At 42.0% G+C, this 15164-nt stretch overlaps 1 protein-coding gene and 1 long non-coding RNA gene across 4 annotated transcripts in view; one reads left to right on the top strand and one right to left on the bottom strand.

Moving 5' to 3' along the window:
- Window positions 1-6408, top strand: part of EDNRA (endothelin receptor type A) — a 62815-nt gene extending 56407 nt beyond the window's left edge. Inside the window, exons 6-8 of one of the 2 annotated variants that reach the window (XM_027117125.1) lie at window positions 759-892; window positions 1529-1637; window positions 3902-5487. In XM_027117125.1, coding sequence (XP_026972926.1) covers window positions 759-892; window positions 1529-1637; window positions 3902-4042 — 384 coding nt within the window. In that variant the 3' untranslated portion in view covers window positions 4043-5487. Of the gene's footprint in view, window positions 1-758; window positions 893-1528; window positions 1638-3901 lie in introns of both variants that reach the window. The other variant, XM_027117124.1, reaches the window with a different exon arrangement.
- Window positions 1-15164, bottom strand: part of LOC113626070 (uncharacterized) — a 119844-nt gene that overhangs the window by 51616 nt on the left and 53064 nt on the right. The gene's annotated exons all lie outside the window — the stretch shown is intronic.

Raw genomic sequence — 15164 nt, forward strand, 5'->3', positions numbered from 1 at the left:
TTGCTTTCCAAATATCTTTTTAGACTTGTCTTTTTTTTCCCCCCCATGCTGCACGGCTTGCGGGATCTTAGTTCCCCAACCAGGGATTGAACCCAGCCCTCGGCAGTGAAAGTACACAATCCTAACCACTGGACCACCAGGGAATTCCCTAGATTTGTCCATTTTTTATCATGCTAGGGTCAGTCACCTTGACTGCCATGCCGTCATTAATGCTGGTGAATTAACTGCTATTGAGACTTTTAACTAACCCTCACCCCACATATTCAACATACACACACACACAGACCCAGCCACGGTGTTGGCTCAACCCCAGCCAGTCCCCACCTCTGCCCACCATCGAACCTCTGTCTTGGCCCTGTTGACCAGCCTGAGACCACCATCCTTCCTGGCACCTGCCCCCAAAGAATCACTAGCAGCTCCTTGCTTAGAAATTAGACTCCAAATGTTTTCTTTTTCTTTTCTTTTTGTTTTTTTTTTCTGGCCACACTGTGCTGCATGAAGGATCTTAGTTCCCCGACCAGGGATGGAACCTGTGCCCCCTGCAGTGGAAGCACAGAGTCCTAAATACTGGATCTCCAGGGAATTCCCTGGACTCCAAATCTTGAAGAGGTGGAGGCATGGTGAGGGGCAGGCTGCTCTGGCATTTCTTCGAGTTACTCTTCCCCAATTTACTACTTCCTTTTGTGTAGCTCTTTCCTCTAGTAGAGAAACACTAAACGCATTGTCTTTTTTTTTTTTTTTTTCTCACTTTCCTTTAGCGTCGAGAAGTGGCAAAAACAGTTTTCTGTTTGGTCGTAATTTTCGCTCTGTGCTGGTTCCCTCTTCATTTAAGCCGTATTTTGAAGAAAACCGTGTATGATGAAATGGACACGAACCGATGTGAATTACTTAGGTATGATCCTCTGTACTCAGGAGGAAACTGGAGTTTCTCTGATTTCATATTTATAAGACTTTTACAAAACCACCTACTCTACATTCTCAATAGCCCTGAAAATTAAAACTGCAAAGTTGATTGTTTTTCTTTAGCTGACATAGCCCACAACTGATCTCAAAAATTTGCGCAAGCCATATCAGTAATTTTGCTGCTCCCCTCCTGGGGCTGTGCATAAAATAGTTTGGGTTAACCAAGTGCTGGGTATATGTGTAAATGTTCTGCAGAACTGAAATTACCATTTAAACAAGGACTTAAGGGCTTCCCTGGTGGCGCAGTGGTTGGGAGTCCGCCTGCCGATGCAGGGGACGTGGGTTCGTGCCCCGGTCCGGGAGGGTCCCACATGCCGCGGAGTGGCTGGGCCTGCGCGTCCGGGGCCTGTTCTCCGCGGCAGGAGAGGCCACGGCGGTGGGAGGCCCGCGTACTGAAAAAAACAACAACAACAAAAAAAACAAGGACTTAAAAAAAAAAAAATTCTGACTGCCACCTATAAGAAATGGCTTCTGGGCAAGAAAAATGCTTATTCTAGAGATAAATGCTAGTTAGCAGATTTGAAAACATGTTCTAATCTATCTCCTCTATTTTCTTTTGCTCTAGTTTCTTGCTGCTCATGGATTACATCGGTATTAACTTGGCAACCATGAATTCATGTATAAACCCAATAGCTCTATATTTTGTGAGCAAGAAATTTAAAAATTGTTTCCAGGTAAGATGTTTTGCAAGCATTTTTTAAGAACAACCAAATGAGTATATTAAGTAACCAACAGGCATGGTTCATTCCAGTGGTAAATATCACTTTCACTAGCTGTACTTTTCAGTAGAGAAGTGAAAAATCACATTTTGTTACCCAGAAAGAGGGTCAAGTTGTCAGCATAACAGAAAAGCAATATCTATTCAGACAACAACATATTCAGAGGTTAAAGCAAAAAGAGCTAACTTAATAACATGCCAATTTAGTGTCCTGCTTTAAAAAGAAATACTCCAACTTGAGCTCTAGGCCAACAGAATAGATAAAATTTATTCATGATCTCAACAAAACATAAACTCATTGTTAAGAAATCTCTTGCTAAACGCTATTTAATAGTACACTTAATAATAGCCTTTTCAAGGAAAGTAGGTGTTTATGGATCTGGAAATCTGAACTAATGTAATTTAATTTGAAATCAATTTCCTTCCGTTCTTCAAAGTTCCCCATAGCTAAGCCAACCCATGTCCTCCCAAAGCTCCAAGCACTTCCTATTGAGGTGTCATTTTTCCAGTTCCTAGAATGATTTTAGCATAAAGTTAATCCTAACTGGATTCTGTTATCTTTGGCCAGGATGTTTAACTTCAGTTTACGGTACGTATTAGAAAGAGGAGCATAGAGTTCAAGGGTGCAGGATCTGGAAGCCAACAATCTTGATTTCACAGCTCTGCACTGGCTAACTGTCTTATCAGTTCCAAGTGGTACCCCTCCTGCTTCCTCAGTTTGCTCATCTGTAAAATCAGATGCTCACTGTATCTATCTCATAAGGTGGAATGCAGTGGGTTAATATATGTTAAGTGCTTGAGACAACAGAGAGTGCTCAGTACGAGCTTCTTATTATTAGGGATAGAAGAGAGGAAAAACACAAGCGACTGCCCTTGTGGAACTTATAATCTAGAAGGAAACAGACAAATATTTTTTAAAAAATCATAGAAATCGATGAAACCTGGTGTGGAAGTTCTTGTTGCCACACTTTTGAAGTCTAGCGGGTCACGTTTACAAGTCATGAAATGCCCTAAGAAAGATTCTGCCCTAAGAAAGATTGACTAAAATGCAGGTCATAACAGATACATGACGTAATCTGGAGTTAATATCAGTTTCTAACTAGTTTACACATTAACTAGAGGGGAAGGGAAAAAATCAAGGTGCAAACCCTCAGACATTAAACACAGTTTTGACTGATCTTCATAAAAAGGCAGCATACCCAGGCGGAAGAGCCCAATAGAGAGAGTCCTGGGTTCTAAGTTCAGTTCTGCCTCTTATTATCCTCTCTAAGCCTCCCTCTTCTCATTCATAAAATGAGGAAAATAGCACCTACCCCCAAAAGCTGTTAAGAGCATCAGGTGAGGTGGCCAATGCAGAGAGCCAAGTAGGTGGTACACACTGAAGAAATGCCAGGCCGGAGACTTCCCTGGTGGTCCAGTGGCTAAGGCTCTACACTCCCAATGCAGCGGGCCTGGGTTCAACCCCTGTTTGGGGAACTAGTTCCCACATGCTGCAACTGAAAGATCCTGTGTGCCGCAACTAAGACCCAGCACAACCAAATAAATAGATATTTTTTTAAATAATAATGATTTTTAAAAACACTTAAAAAAATGAAATGCCAGGACCCTCCCAGCCCTTTCCACTCATGCCCACCCCAAATCATTGAACACTCTCCCTCCACCAACACTGCCTTCCCTTCCTCTTTGACTTGGTGAATAAATTAAAACAAGAAACAAGGGATCTGTTGCTTTGCAGTAGAATAAACTGTTTAACTTCTCCCTAGAGGTTACAAACTCCCTACCCTACATTACTAGTAAGGCTCACACTCTGTCCTCAAATGCCTACAGACATTCACCCTTTGTTGGTAGGCCTCCAGGTTCTGCAGGGAACAGGTTGTTGGCCTCATCTGTTTTTTTTGTTTTTTTTTTAATTATTTTTGGCTGCGTTGGGTCTTCATTGCTGAGCGTGGGCTTTCTCTAGTTGCAGTGAGCGGGAGCTGCTCTTCGTTGCAGTGCGCGGGCTTCTCATTGCAGTGACCTCTCTTGTTGCAGAGCACAGGCTCTAGGTGTATAGGTTCAGTAGTTGTGGCGCACAGGCTTAGCTGCTCCACGGCATGTGGGACCTTCCCAGACCAGGGCTCGAACCCATGTGCCCTGCATTGGCAGGCATGTTCTTAACCACTGTGCCACCAGGGAAGCCCTGGTAGCCTCGTCTTAATTCGAGTCTATTCCTTCTCCCAGTCTTGCCTCTGCTGCTGCTGTTACCAGTCCAAGAGTCTGATGACCTCAGTCCCCATGAATGGAACAAGCATCCAATGGAAGAACCATGAACAAAACAACCATAACACAGAGAGGAGCAGCCACAAGGACAGTATAAACTAAACATCTTAAGGAACATTCATCAATATACTTCAAATACTATTGGAGAAAAAAAAATCAACACAACAACTGCATCTCCAGAAATCTCTTCTTCCATCCTTCTCCCATGACTCAGTACCACCCCCTGGAAAAAAGTTTTCCAAAACATTGAAGGGTTGACTGGTTTATACCCACAAATTCAACGAATCTTACTTTGATTTATCTAATTTACATATTCTGCATGTTATATTCAGCCCTAAAAAATGGTGGGAGTTGGCGGGGGAAAGGAGATTGTTCAGTTAAACCAGAAGGATATATACTATCTTTGCATGAAAATAGAGTTTTCGAGTACGTGGCTAGCTTTCATGGCAGTTCTGTAGAATGTTCCGTAAGAACTGGTCACCATGAAAAGCTTACAAATTATAACAAGGTTTTCTATTTTTTTAAAGTAATTTTGTTTTTTTGGCCAAACATGGTATGGGTTTAAGTCTCCTTTATTTGAAATGTCCTTCAGTGCCAGTATTTTTTAACTGCATAGTTGCCTATACAAATGATGATTTGAGCTTATTTACACATATTTTGCCCCCAGAAAAGAAGAAGACATAAAATGGACTTCAGGTGAGCAATTAGGTTAATGTTTCTCATGTCACTGGCTTATTTTTAAAACATAAATTCTCAAGCTGCAAGAGCTTACAAGATCTTAAAGCACAGACCGATATCCACATACGGCAGTTTAATAGCTGCTATTCAAACAACTTTTAAGAATCTGTATTTTCTTTTTTAATGGTGTTTCATTACAGGAGACCTTGTGCATATTTTTATGTTAAATTTAAAAATAATGCTTGAATGAAATAGTTCTATTTTTCATGAGCCCAATTTTTTTAATGGAAGCATGTTATGTAAAATCAATACCATATACTAAAATTTAAATGTATGTGTCATTTAACTATGCCCAAGACTTTCAGTGCAATGCACAGAAGTCCAAAGCACAGCCAGGAGAAAAGGACTGAGTATTTTTAGAAGATTTGGAAATTTTCATTGAGGTTTATGTAACATGTATACGTGTGTGTATGTATGCAAATGTACATACATATATACATATATATGTATGCAAATCACCTCATCGTCTCTTGATTGCTTTTAAAATGTTAACTGGCAGTAAGACTTTTTTGGTCATTCCCTTTTTCACATAGGAATATAGGAAACATAATTTCAAAGAGGCCAGCTGAGTTTATCATGTCAGTGAAATATAATTGCCACCATGAACTTAAGGTTCTCTGGATTTCCAGTATGCACCTAAACACCTCCCTCACCCCAACTCCTCACATAGTCACCATTTCAAGAGGCCCACAGTGATTTCTGCTGGGCGTTTTCCACGATGTTTACAGACTGTGAGTACAGCAGAAAATCTTTTACTGTGTGTATATAAACATATATATATATATAAACAACCATACAGTTCTTTTAGCCAATTTTTCTGTGATTGTCTCTATGGAAGGCACTCGTGGGTGTGGTGTTTGCACGTGGTGGGACGGTTGTATGGACTTCACGTAATCTACTACTAATGCCCAGAAGTTGTGCCAAAGCACACACTCTACGTGGAATCTAGGTAGATGTTCCTCTCGACAACCAGCCTCAGTCAGTTTTAATCTGTCTGTGTTCGTAAATCTTGTGACAGTGTTACTATTACAGATGGAACGTGGCAGGCAGCGTGAAAAAGGACGAGCCGTGGGTAGACAATGGGGTTTTGGTTCGTTGGTTGGTTCATTAGGAGAAAGCAGTATTTGGGGTTATATTTTTTTCCTGTGCTGGAGCAAAAGTCATTAACATTTGAAGTATTATATGGTCCCAGTTCCCAACTCAGCGTGGTGATGAGACTGACAAGTGGGCAGATGTTTCTATCAGGCTTCGCCAGAAAGATTGCTGATGATAAATGAGCTCAGCCGGTTCTTCGGGCTGTATTTTAGCACAGTCACGTATAAAATGATATCAGGTTCCAGCCATCCCATGGCAGGGCTCCTTTACGTGTTAGCAGTCAAATTCCATTAGCCCACTGGTGTGTCACATGCAGTGATATATCCCTATAAGGTAAGCCATAGGTTCACACCATTTTGTTTAGACAGATGTCTTTTTTTAAAGATGCTTTGTCTCTTGCATATTAAAAATGCATTTTACAAGTTCAAAAAGTCATAGATTTCTGAATAACCACACAGGCTTCCATGGGCATTTTGTTTATGGACCAGTAAGTGACCGTGGTTGACTAGTAGGAATATTTCCAATTTCTACCTTTATCACATCTTTTCAAGTAAATCTGTAGAAATGAGCCAGAAGCCAAGGCCCTGCACTGGCAGTGGCCCATAAATATAAAATAAAAGTTTACAGAAGCCTTGCAGGTGTCTCTTCATTTGTATATAGTTCTATGTAGGAAACGTTTGTTACACAATACCTATTGCAAACCTCTGCCTAGTAATAGCCAGGTGAGCAGTTTTACTTTCACACAGATGCTTCCTAACTGTACTCTACTCTCAACGAACTTTGCTGTATTGAACACTTAACTCTCCCATTCCTTCCTTCCTTCATCTTTCCTGTAAATTTTACTGAGCATCTGCTATGCACCAGGAGTTCTTCTAGGTATTGGGGATATAGCAGGGAACAAAACAGGCAAAATGCCTGCTCTCATGGAGCTTGTGTTCTAGAAGAAGGAGTTGGACAATAAACAATTAGGATCAATAAACAATGTGTCAGGTGGATACCTGGAGGAAAGGCTCGTCTACATACAACTGCTTATTTGACATTTCCAACTGGAGGACTAATAGACTTACTATATCTGAAACTAAGGTCCTGATATCCTTCTAACCTGTGCTGCTGTAATATTCCTCTGCTCATCTATTAGTCAAGGTTCTCCAGAGAAACAGAACCAATAGGATAGATAGATGAATAGATAGATGATAGATAGATACATACATACGTAGAAGATTCTCTGTGAGAATTGGCTCACATGATTATGGAGGCTGAGATATGTATGCCATGATGCGCCATCTACAAGCTAGAGAACCAGGAAAGCCAGGAATATAATTCAGTCCAAATGCTAAAGCCTGAAGAACAAGGGAGCTGCTGGTATAACTCCCAGTCTGAGGTCAAAAGCCTGAGAACCGTGAACAGCTCGCTGGTGTTAAGTCCCAGGGTCCAAAGGCCGGAGGACCAGACGCACCAGTGTCCACAGGCAGGAGAAGATGGATGTCCCAGCCCAAGAAGAGACAGAGGAAATTCATTCTTCCTCCTCCTTTTGTTCTTTTCAGGCCGTCTACTGATGGGTGATGCCTGCCCATGCTGGTGAGAGCAGATCTGCTTTACTCAGTCTCCTGATTCAAATGCTAATCTCTTCCAGAAACACCCTCACAGAGACACCCAGAAAGAACATATTCCTAGCTACAGGGTGTCTGTCCCTCAGCCCAGCCAAGTTACACAGAAAATGAACGATCACAGCCCATCTTTTGAGGTGTCAGGACAAAAGCCTTGAAGTCCTGTCCCACTTCTTCCTCTCACAGCTTATACCCAACTCCTCAATAAATTGTGACAGGCGCATCCTCAGACTATCTCCAGAATCTGACTCTCCCTCTCCCTCCCTCTTTTTATCTCTCTCTCTCTCTCCCCCCCACCCCCTGCCGCTGCCACACACACACACCTCCCACCTCCCTTTTCGGAGCCACCAACATCTCTTGCCAGGATAACTGCAATCAGATCCTACATGCCTACTTGTTTCCAGCCTTGGAAACACCATACTCTAACTGGAGCCTCTCTCTCCACCCCCATAAGTGGTCTAAAGGTGTTCACATTTCCAAGCTAGGCTGATCAGCAACCCCTAGGGAGTTTTCTACTAACAACTAAAGTAAGAAAGAGCCCTTTCTCACTGTTGCAAGCAGGGAGGGTGGGCATTGTGCAGAAAGTCAGTCTAGAGTGTAACAGAGATGAGAAAGCACATTTAAGTCCCTGGGTCTAGTTTGCCCTGCTGCTTTTCCGTGGCTTGAGTAAGCCAACGAACACATTTACCTTTGTGCCCATGCTAGTTAAATTTGGTTTTCTGTTGCTTACAATCACATGGTCTAAGAACATCTCATCTAAGTTATTTTTATTTATCTCTTCTTATTGCTGTTGTTTAAATTAATAGACTATGTTTTTTAGAGTAGTTTTAGGTTTACAAAAAAAATTGATTGAAAAGTCCAGAGAGTTCCCATATGCCCTCTTTTCCCTGCTTCCTCATACACAGTCCCCCCTATTCTCTACCCCTTGTATTAGTGTGGTGTATTTGATGAACCGATGTTGATACGATATTATTAACTAAAGTCCGTAGTTTACATTAGGGTTCGCTCCTTGTGTTGTACATTCAATGGGTTTTGACAAATGGAGAGTGACAGTTAATCTACCATTATAGTATGATTCAGAATAGTTTCACTGCCCTAAAAATCCCCTGTGCTCCACCTTCCCTTCCCTCCTCCCCTCCCTCTTGATTTATCTTTTCACTCAACACAGATGTAGCAACAGCATATTACCCTGTGCTAGTTGCTGGGAACGTAAAACCGGATGTATAAATAAATACATGCACTGAAGTGCTTAGTGGTGAATCTGTAGCCATCAGCATCGGGGACGGTAATAGCACAAAGGCAAAAGCAGTCAACATTCTTTAAACTTCAGCGAGTGACATCAATGAGCACAGTGTGAGGGCTCTTGCTTCTACAGTTCTTATTTTAGCCAATATAATCATGTCACTGCTGAGACAATGGCATTACAATAAGCAACATAGCATTGTCTCTACATTAGGAGCTTTTTAAAAGTCTGTAAATACACGTTGTTCACCATCCAAAAATAAACCCACCCAGGAAATTTTAAATTATTACAGTAGTGAAACAAATTGGAGATTAAGTCCAAGAAACAGCCAAGACACATGTGAATCTTTCACTAGTCTATTACCTCTATTGTTATTTTTAGTAGTATTGTTAGTCCATGAGAGTGTATTAAACACTATATATGTGTAGAGTGAAGAAAATGCAGTCAGTCTTCCAAAACCTTTCTAGGTTTTGGCCTGAAATTCTTATTCCTTTGTCTATAACATAACCTAGCACAGTACTGTACTTATTGATTTTTCTCCATACTTTAAACAAGCAAAATTAAATCAAGGTACAAGTCCACCACATGCAGTTGATCTTTTCTGAAATTCCAATGGAGTCTTCACATTGAAAAATCCCAGTGTTTTTTAATAATCCTACATTTGAGAAACTTCTGTCACACTCTTCTCTAAGTAGTAACAAAAAAAACCCAGCATCTATATTTGGTCCGCACTGATACTTCTACTTTTTTGTTTCTAAAACTGAAAGGAGACAGGCCACAGCTCTTAGAATCAGGGAATAATCAAGAACTGAAAATAACATTATAACTGCAAAGCCAGCTTTCCCCATGAAGCATGCTAACAGAGTTCACTTTTGATTTGATGAAGCCAGAAGTCCTAATATCTCATGGATTCCCAAGCTTTTAGCATCAATAATATTCAGTTGATTCCGTGTTTCTTCCTGGGAGGTAATAAATTAGGAACAGCAATTCCACCCTAAATAGAATCAGAAGAGTCATGAATCTTCCTAAGGGAATGTAGAGAACTCCACAGATTTTTCCTTTTTGGTCCTAATCCACACAGTCTCCTTACCTAATTTATGTACATGGAACTGATCATCTTTTATTTGAATTTGATTCCATGACAGTGGATGCAACTGTGTGCTTGGCGTTGTGTGACAGATTTGTCCCAGATGGGAGAGAGTACTGGACGCTGCCCAGACTATGTAGTATCACGTGATCAGCCAAACCACAGGCCCCAGGCACCTACAAGGCACAGCTTGTCTCCCTCCATTGACACAAGTTTTTACAGAATAAGCCATTTCTCCATGACATATACCTCTCTATTTCTCTCAGAGTATGACAATTGGGATTCACTACAATTAAATTCTTGTCTTTTAAAGGATCCTGAAATGAGAAAATCTACTAAATGCGATCAAGTAAGGGGAACATATGTGCCTTTTTAGGCTTTTCAGGGCAAACATTCGCGCATAATGAAAATTTGATCTCCCAGGTCCAATCTTTTCTCTATTTTAGGCAACCCAATGGGGTTAGGCCTGGATCACTCACTCTCAATCAAACCTCTGTTGGGAGGGATGGAATTCTGCTGACCAGCTTAGGCCAAGAAAGGACAACTCCTGGAGCTGAAGTTGGGACAGGGTAGGGGGGAGTAACTTCCCAAAGGAAAACCCATGTGGCCTTAGTAAGGGGAAAGGAGGGACTTCTCTGGTAGTGCAGTGGTTAAGAATCTGCCTGCCAATGCAGGGGACACGGGTTCGAGCCCTGGTCTGGGAAGATCCCACATGCCGTGGAGCAACTAAGTCCGTGTGCCACAACTACTGAGCCTGTGCTCTAGAGTCCGCGAGCCACAACTACTGAAGCTCACGTGCCACAACTACTGAAGCCCCCGCGCCTAGAGCCCGTACTGCACTGCAAGAGAAGGCACCACAATGAGAAGCTCGCACACCGCAATGAAGAGCAGCCCCCGCTCGCCACAACTAGAGAAAGCCCGCGCGCAGCAACAAAGACCCAACACAGCCAGAAATTAATTAATTAATTAATTAATTAATTTTGAAAAAGGGGGAAAGGAGAACAGCTGCACCACTTCTTTTCTCCATCTTTAAGGATATTGTGCATATATCCTGCTCCTCCTTATTTTCTGCTGCTTTTTCACATTTTTAGCTCAGTTAATCCCTTGATTTGTATTCTTTTCTCTAAAAATAATTTTTGCTGTTCAAATTATAAAAAATAATATATAAAATGGATGTAGGATATATTTAAAGTCCTTGCAGAACAAAACAATAATTAATGAATGATCCATATATGCAAGGGGAGAGATCCCTCTACATGGGGCATTTTATATATATATAATATCTTACCCTTCAATATCTTACATTTAATTTATCCAGTTCTTTGCTACCACAGCCAAGCTACACTGACTGTACATCTGTTTACAAGTCTCCATGGAGACGTGTGTGATTTCTTTAGGAAAATTAAAGAGAAGCAGGATTGCAGCTGAATCATACATCCTGCCAGATTGTCTCCACAATGGCCCCACCAGTCCTGGATTGATCCATTAGTAAAGATTTCAGGGCTCTGGGTGCCTTGATATTGCTCCTCTTTACATGGTCACCATCACACTGGAGGGGGACATACCTCTAGGTCTCTGTAGCAGACACTGTTGGAGACCTGACCAGATTCTCTTGGATCCCTTATACCAGCTCTGTTCACCCATCCCCACGTTCAGTGTTTCTGCTACTATTTGCTCCTGTAACTTTCAGTGGCCTGCCTTTGGACGCTGGAGCCCTCTAGCCTGTAAGGAGAAGAAGAGGAACCTGGGAATTTTATATCCACCTCGATCACCACCATGACCTGTGGCCAAGGACTTACCAGCATGTGAGTGCAAAAGCCCAGCTCTGGTGTCTCCGGTGGGGTAAACAGCAAGCACGCCCGGAGAGCAGCCTCACCTGAAACCTCACCCTAAGAAAGGTGAGGGAGCTTATTCCCTTTCCCCAGCCTGCCTCTTCTACTCCCTCACTGGTTTCTTCTGGGGGCTGTGCCTTAACAAACCACTGACACCCAAATCCCTGGCTCAAGGTCTCCTTCTGGAAGAACCTGACCAAAGACGGCACACATTTCTATCTCACTGCTGAACTTAAATGGCAAATTGCAGACATTGAACGTGTCAGGTTCTTTAGCAAACTAAATGGCATCTGGGATTTGAAACCACTCTTTCAGGTTTTCTCTGTCTGGGGCAGCTGAGTGTGTATGAGAGCTCTCTGCTAATTGGCAATCCAGACTTCCTCAGCCTCAGTCCCATTTTCTGTGAAGGCCCAACTGACCACTTTAGGAACTCCATTTCAGGCTCTTTGGAGCATGGCTGTTAAGTTTTTCTGTGTATCCAAACATTCCTCATATCGGAATTCCACTGCTATTGCCCTTAGAAGAACGTGCCTCTCCCAAGGGGCCGCCAAACGAAGGTTTAGGTCATTTATGAAGCTGGAAATCAATGAGACGGGTAACAAGATTAGTCAGCTGTGGGTTGGGAAATGCAGGTCACAAGCACAGGCCACTCTTTCAAAGGGTTTGCCCGTGAGAGTACTAAGAGCTAAGATGACAGCGTGAGGAAGGCAGGGCCGAAGGAAATGTTTTCATCTCTTCAAGGGAAAGACAACCTCAGCATCTTTAGGACAGTAGAATTAGGCCCGTGATAGGAAGAGATCACAGATGGATGAAAAAAAGAAGATAACTGATGGATCAAGGTCCCAGAGGAGATGCAAACAGCAGCCTTGGAAAGGAAGAAGGATTCTTCCTCACTGAATAATCAACGGCATCTGTTTCTTCAGGCATGTGATTTCCTATGAGTTTCTACTCATGAATGTCCTTTGTCCATATTAAGAACAAGAAAAGGCCTGCTTGTACTGTAGGTAGAAGAGTGTCCCTTTTAAATCGTACCTTACAGGAACATCCTGGAAAGATACCCACCCAAGTGCACTGTCTGAATGAACTCTTCAGCTAGGTCAGCTCCTCGCTAGATGGACTCAGGGAAGACTGACCTACAGCTAGAGTCAGACCATCTCATCCACACTCCAGGCTGTCCATAGCTGCCAGTAGAAACCATAACTGTATGACTTTCCTGTAATGAACATGTGTTGCTCTGTAAACAGCATATACATAGAAAGAGAGAAAATTTATCTTTGGTTTTTGGTGATGATAGTGTTAAACTTTCTTCAATTTACCAATTGTATTAGTCAGGGTTCTTCAGAGAAACAGAACCAATAGAACATACATGCATAGCTACATATAAGAGATATATCACAGGAATTTGCTTGCATGATTATGGAGGCTGAGAAGTCCCACAATCTACCAACTTCAAGCTGGAGAACCAAGAAAGCCAGTTGTATAATTCAGTCCAAGTGCAAAGTCCCTAGAATCGAGGGGGATTGCATAAGTCCTGGCCTGAGTCTGAAAGCCCGAGTACCAGGGCCTCCAATGTTCAAGAACAGGAGAGATGGATCACTCAGCTCAAGCAGAGAGAACAAATTCACCCTTCCTCCATCTTTCTGTTCTATTCAAGCCCTCAGCAGATTGGGTGATGTCCTCCCTCGTTGCTGAGAGCAACCTTCTTTACTCAGTCTACCAAATGTTAATCCCTTCCAGGGACACCCTCACAGACACACTCAGAAATAACATTTTACCAACTATCTGAGCATTCCTTAGTCCAATCAAGTAAAAATAAAATTAATCATCACAGTTATGCAATAAATATTTAAGATAAATCAAAATCATTTTATTACATGCTTTCTCAGAGAATCTATCAGGGAAAATAAGTTTTCATTAAGCTGGATAATAATACTATCCATATACCTATGCCTTAAAGCCTTTATTTTACAAACGTTTCCTAATCTCATAGCTGTTCCACATTAAAGAGTCTCTCTCAGTCTTCCAAATAGATCAGTCAGGATGGCTGGTGGAGATTAAACCCTGAAGTGGTCTAACACATTTTCCTCCCCTTCATCTGTGTATCCATGGAGAATCTATAAAATGCTAGACTTTTTGTAACTCCTCCCACTCCACTGAATGCTCCGTTTCCACAATTCATTAATTCGACCTAGAGTTCAGTACTTCTTCCACGTTGACCCTCTGTTTCTCAGACTCCGCATCACCTGCAGGTATTCAGCAATTGCCCTATACTGTAAATTGCACAATACCTTGGGCTTAGTTAGTTGGTACAGCCACACGCTTTTGTCATCAGCCCAGCATCCCATGGTCTCTTACAATCAAAAAGTTGAAGGGTCACGGGAACTTACTATTCTACTGAACAATGAATTAGTTCAGGCAAAATAATGGCGTAACTGCTGACCACACTTGGGATTAGTCATTATCCCACCAGGTTGTCCCAGTACTCCAGGGAACACTGTGTGGTAACACTCGAGTACTCTCATCTGAAATTTATGCTGCATGACGTACGATCTTACAAGCTCTTGCCTCTGTTGATTACACAGAATGCAACAAGAAAAAGGTTGTCATTCTGATTGCTTAAAGGTCACTTTCCCAGAGAGATTTTTCCTGACCGCACAATGTAAATTAGTCACCCCCTCACTCTATCGTTCAGTCTGTTTTAATTCTCTGCACAGCACATATCGCTGAATGATATTTTTCCTGCTCATTTAAGGTTGTCTACTGTCTAGTCCCTTCCATTATATAAAGGATCTGGTCTATCTTGTTGATTGTAATATACCCAGTGCCTGCAATAATTCTGGATGGCACAGAGGAAGCCCCCAGTATGTATATGTTAAATGAATTAAACCAAGGCGAAACAATAAAAAAATGGCTAGGAGACCACCTTAAGGCTACTTTTAATATAGGATGATCAGAGAAGGTCTTTCTGGGGAGACGATTTTTGAGTTAAAACCTACATAATGACAATTTGATAAGAGTACAGGAATTCCCTGGCGGTCCAGTGGTTAGGACTTGGCACTCTCACTGCCGTGGGCCTGGGTTCAATCCCTGGTTGGGGAACTAAGATTCCGCAAGCCGTACAGTGCGGCCAAAAAAAAGAAAAAGGTTTTGATTATTACACTGGCCTGTTCATTTTTACTTTGATATGAGACTGTTCTTATTAACAAAGGGCTTTTTAACTGTTGAAGAGTGACCCCAAAAATTATGGACTTGACCCAAGATTTCAACAGAACAGGTATAGGACTGAACTTACAGAGTGGGTTTAAAAAGAGGTCATGAGAGAAATCATTTTCAATGCCTCCCAGAGTATTTTCCTTTGTAGTATTCCAGATTTTTTTTTTCCTTTGTCCCTGAAGCTCCTTCTACCATTAAGGCTTAATCAACTGAAGGGAAGTGATGGCAGATACCATCTAGAACAAAAGACCACGTGGAAGACATGATGAGGGAAGTATCCACCAGAGTAGGGAGAATACATGCTCTTCTGATGAGCAGTGGGAAAGTCTGGGGGGAACTATGTGCACATCCCACCTGGGTTCTTCAGGGTTTCAATGCTCCTACCCTACACTCCTAAGACTTAGCCAGT

This window comes from Aethalodelphis obliquidens, unplaced genomic scaffold, assembly GCF_003676395.1.
Source record: "Aethalodelphis obliquidens isolate GAN/ISIS:26980383/991018 unplaced genomic scaffold, ASM367639v1 scaffold17, whole genome shotgun sequence".
NCBI lineage: Eukaryota > Metazoa > Chordata > Mammalia > Artiodactyla > Delphinidae > Aethalodelphis > Aethalodelphis obliquidens.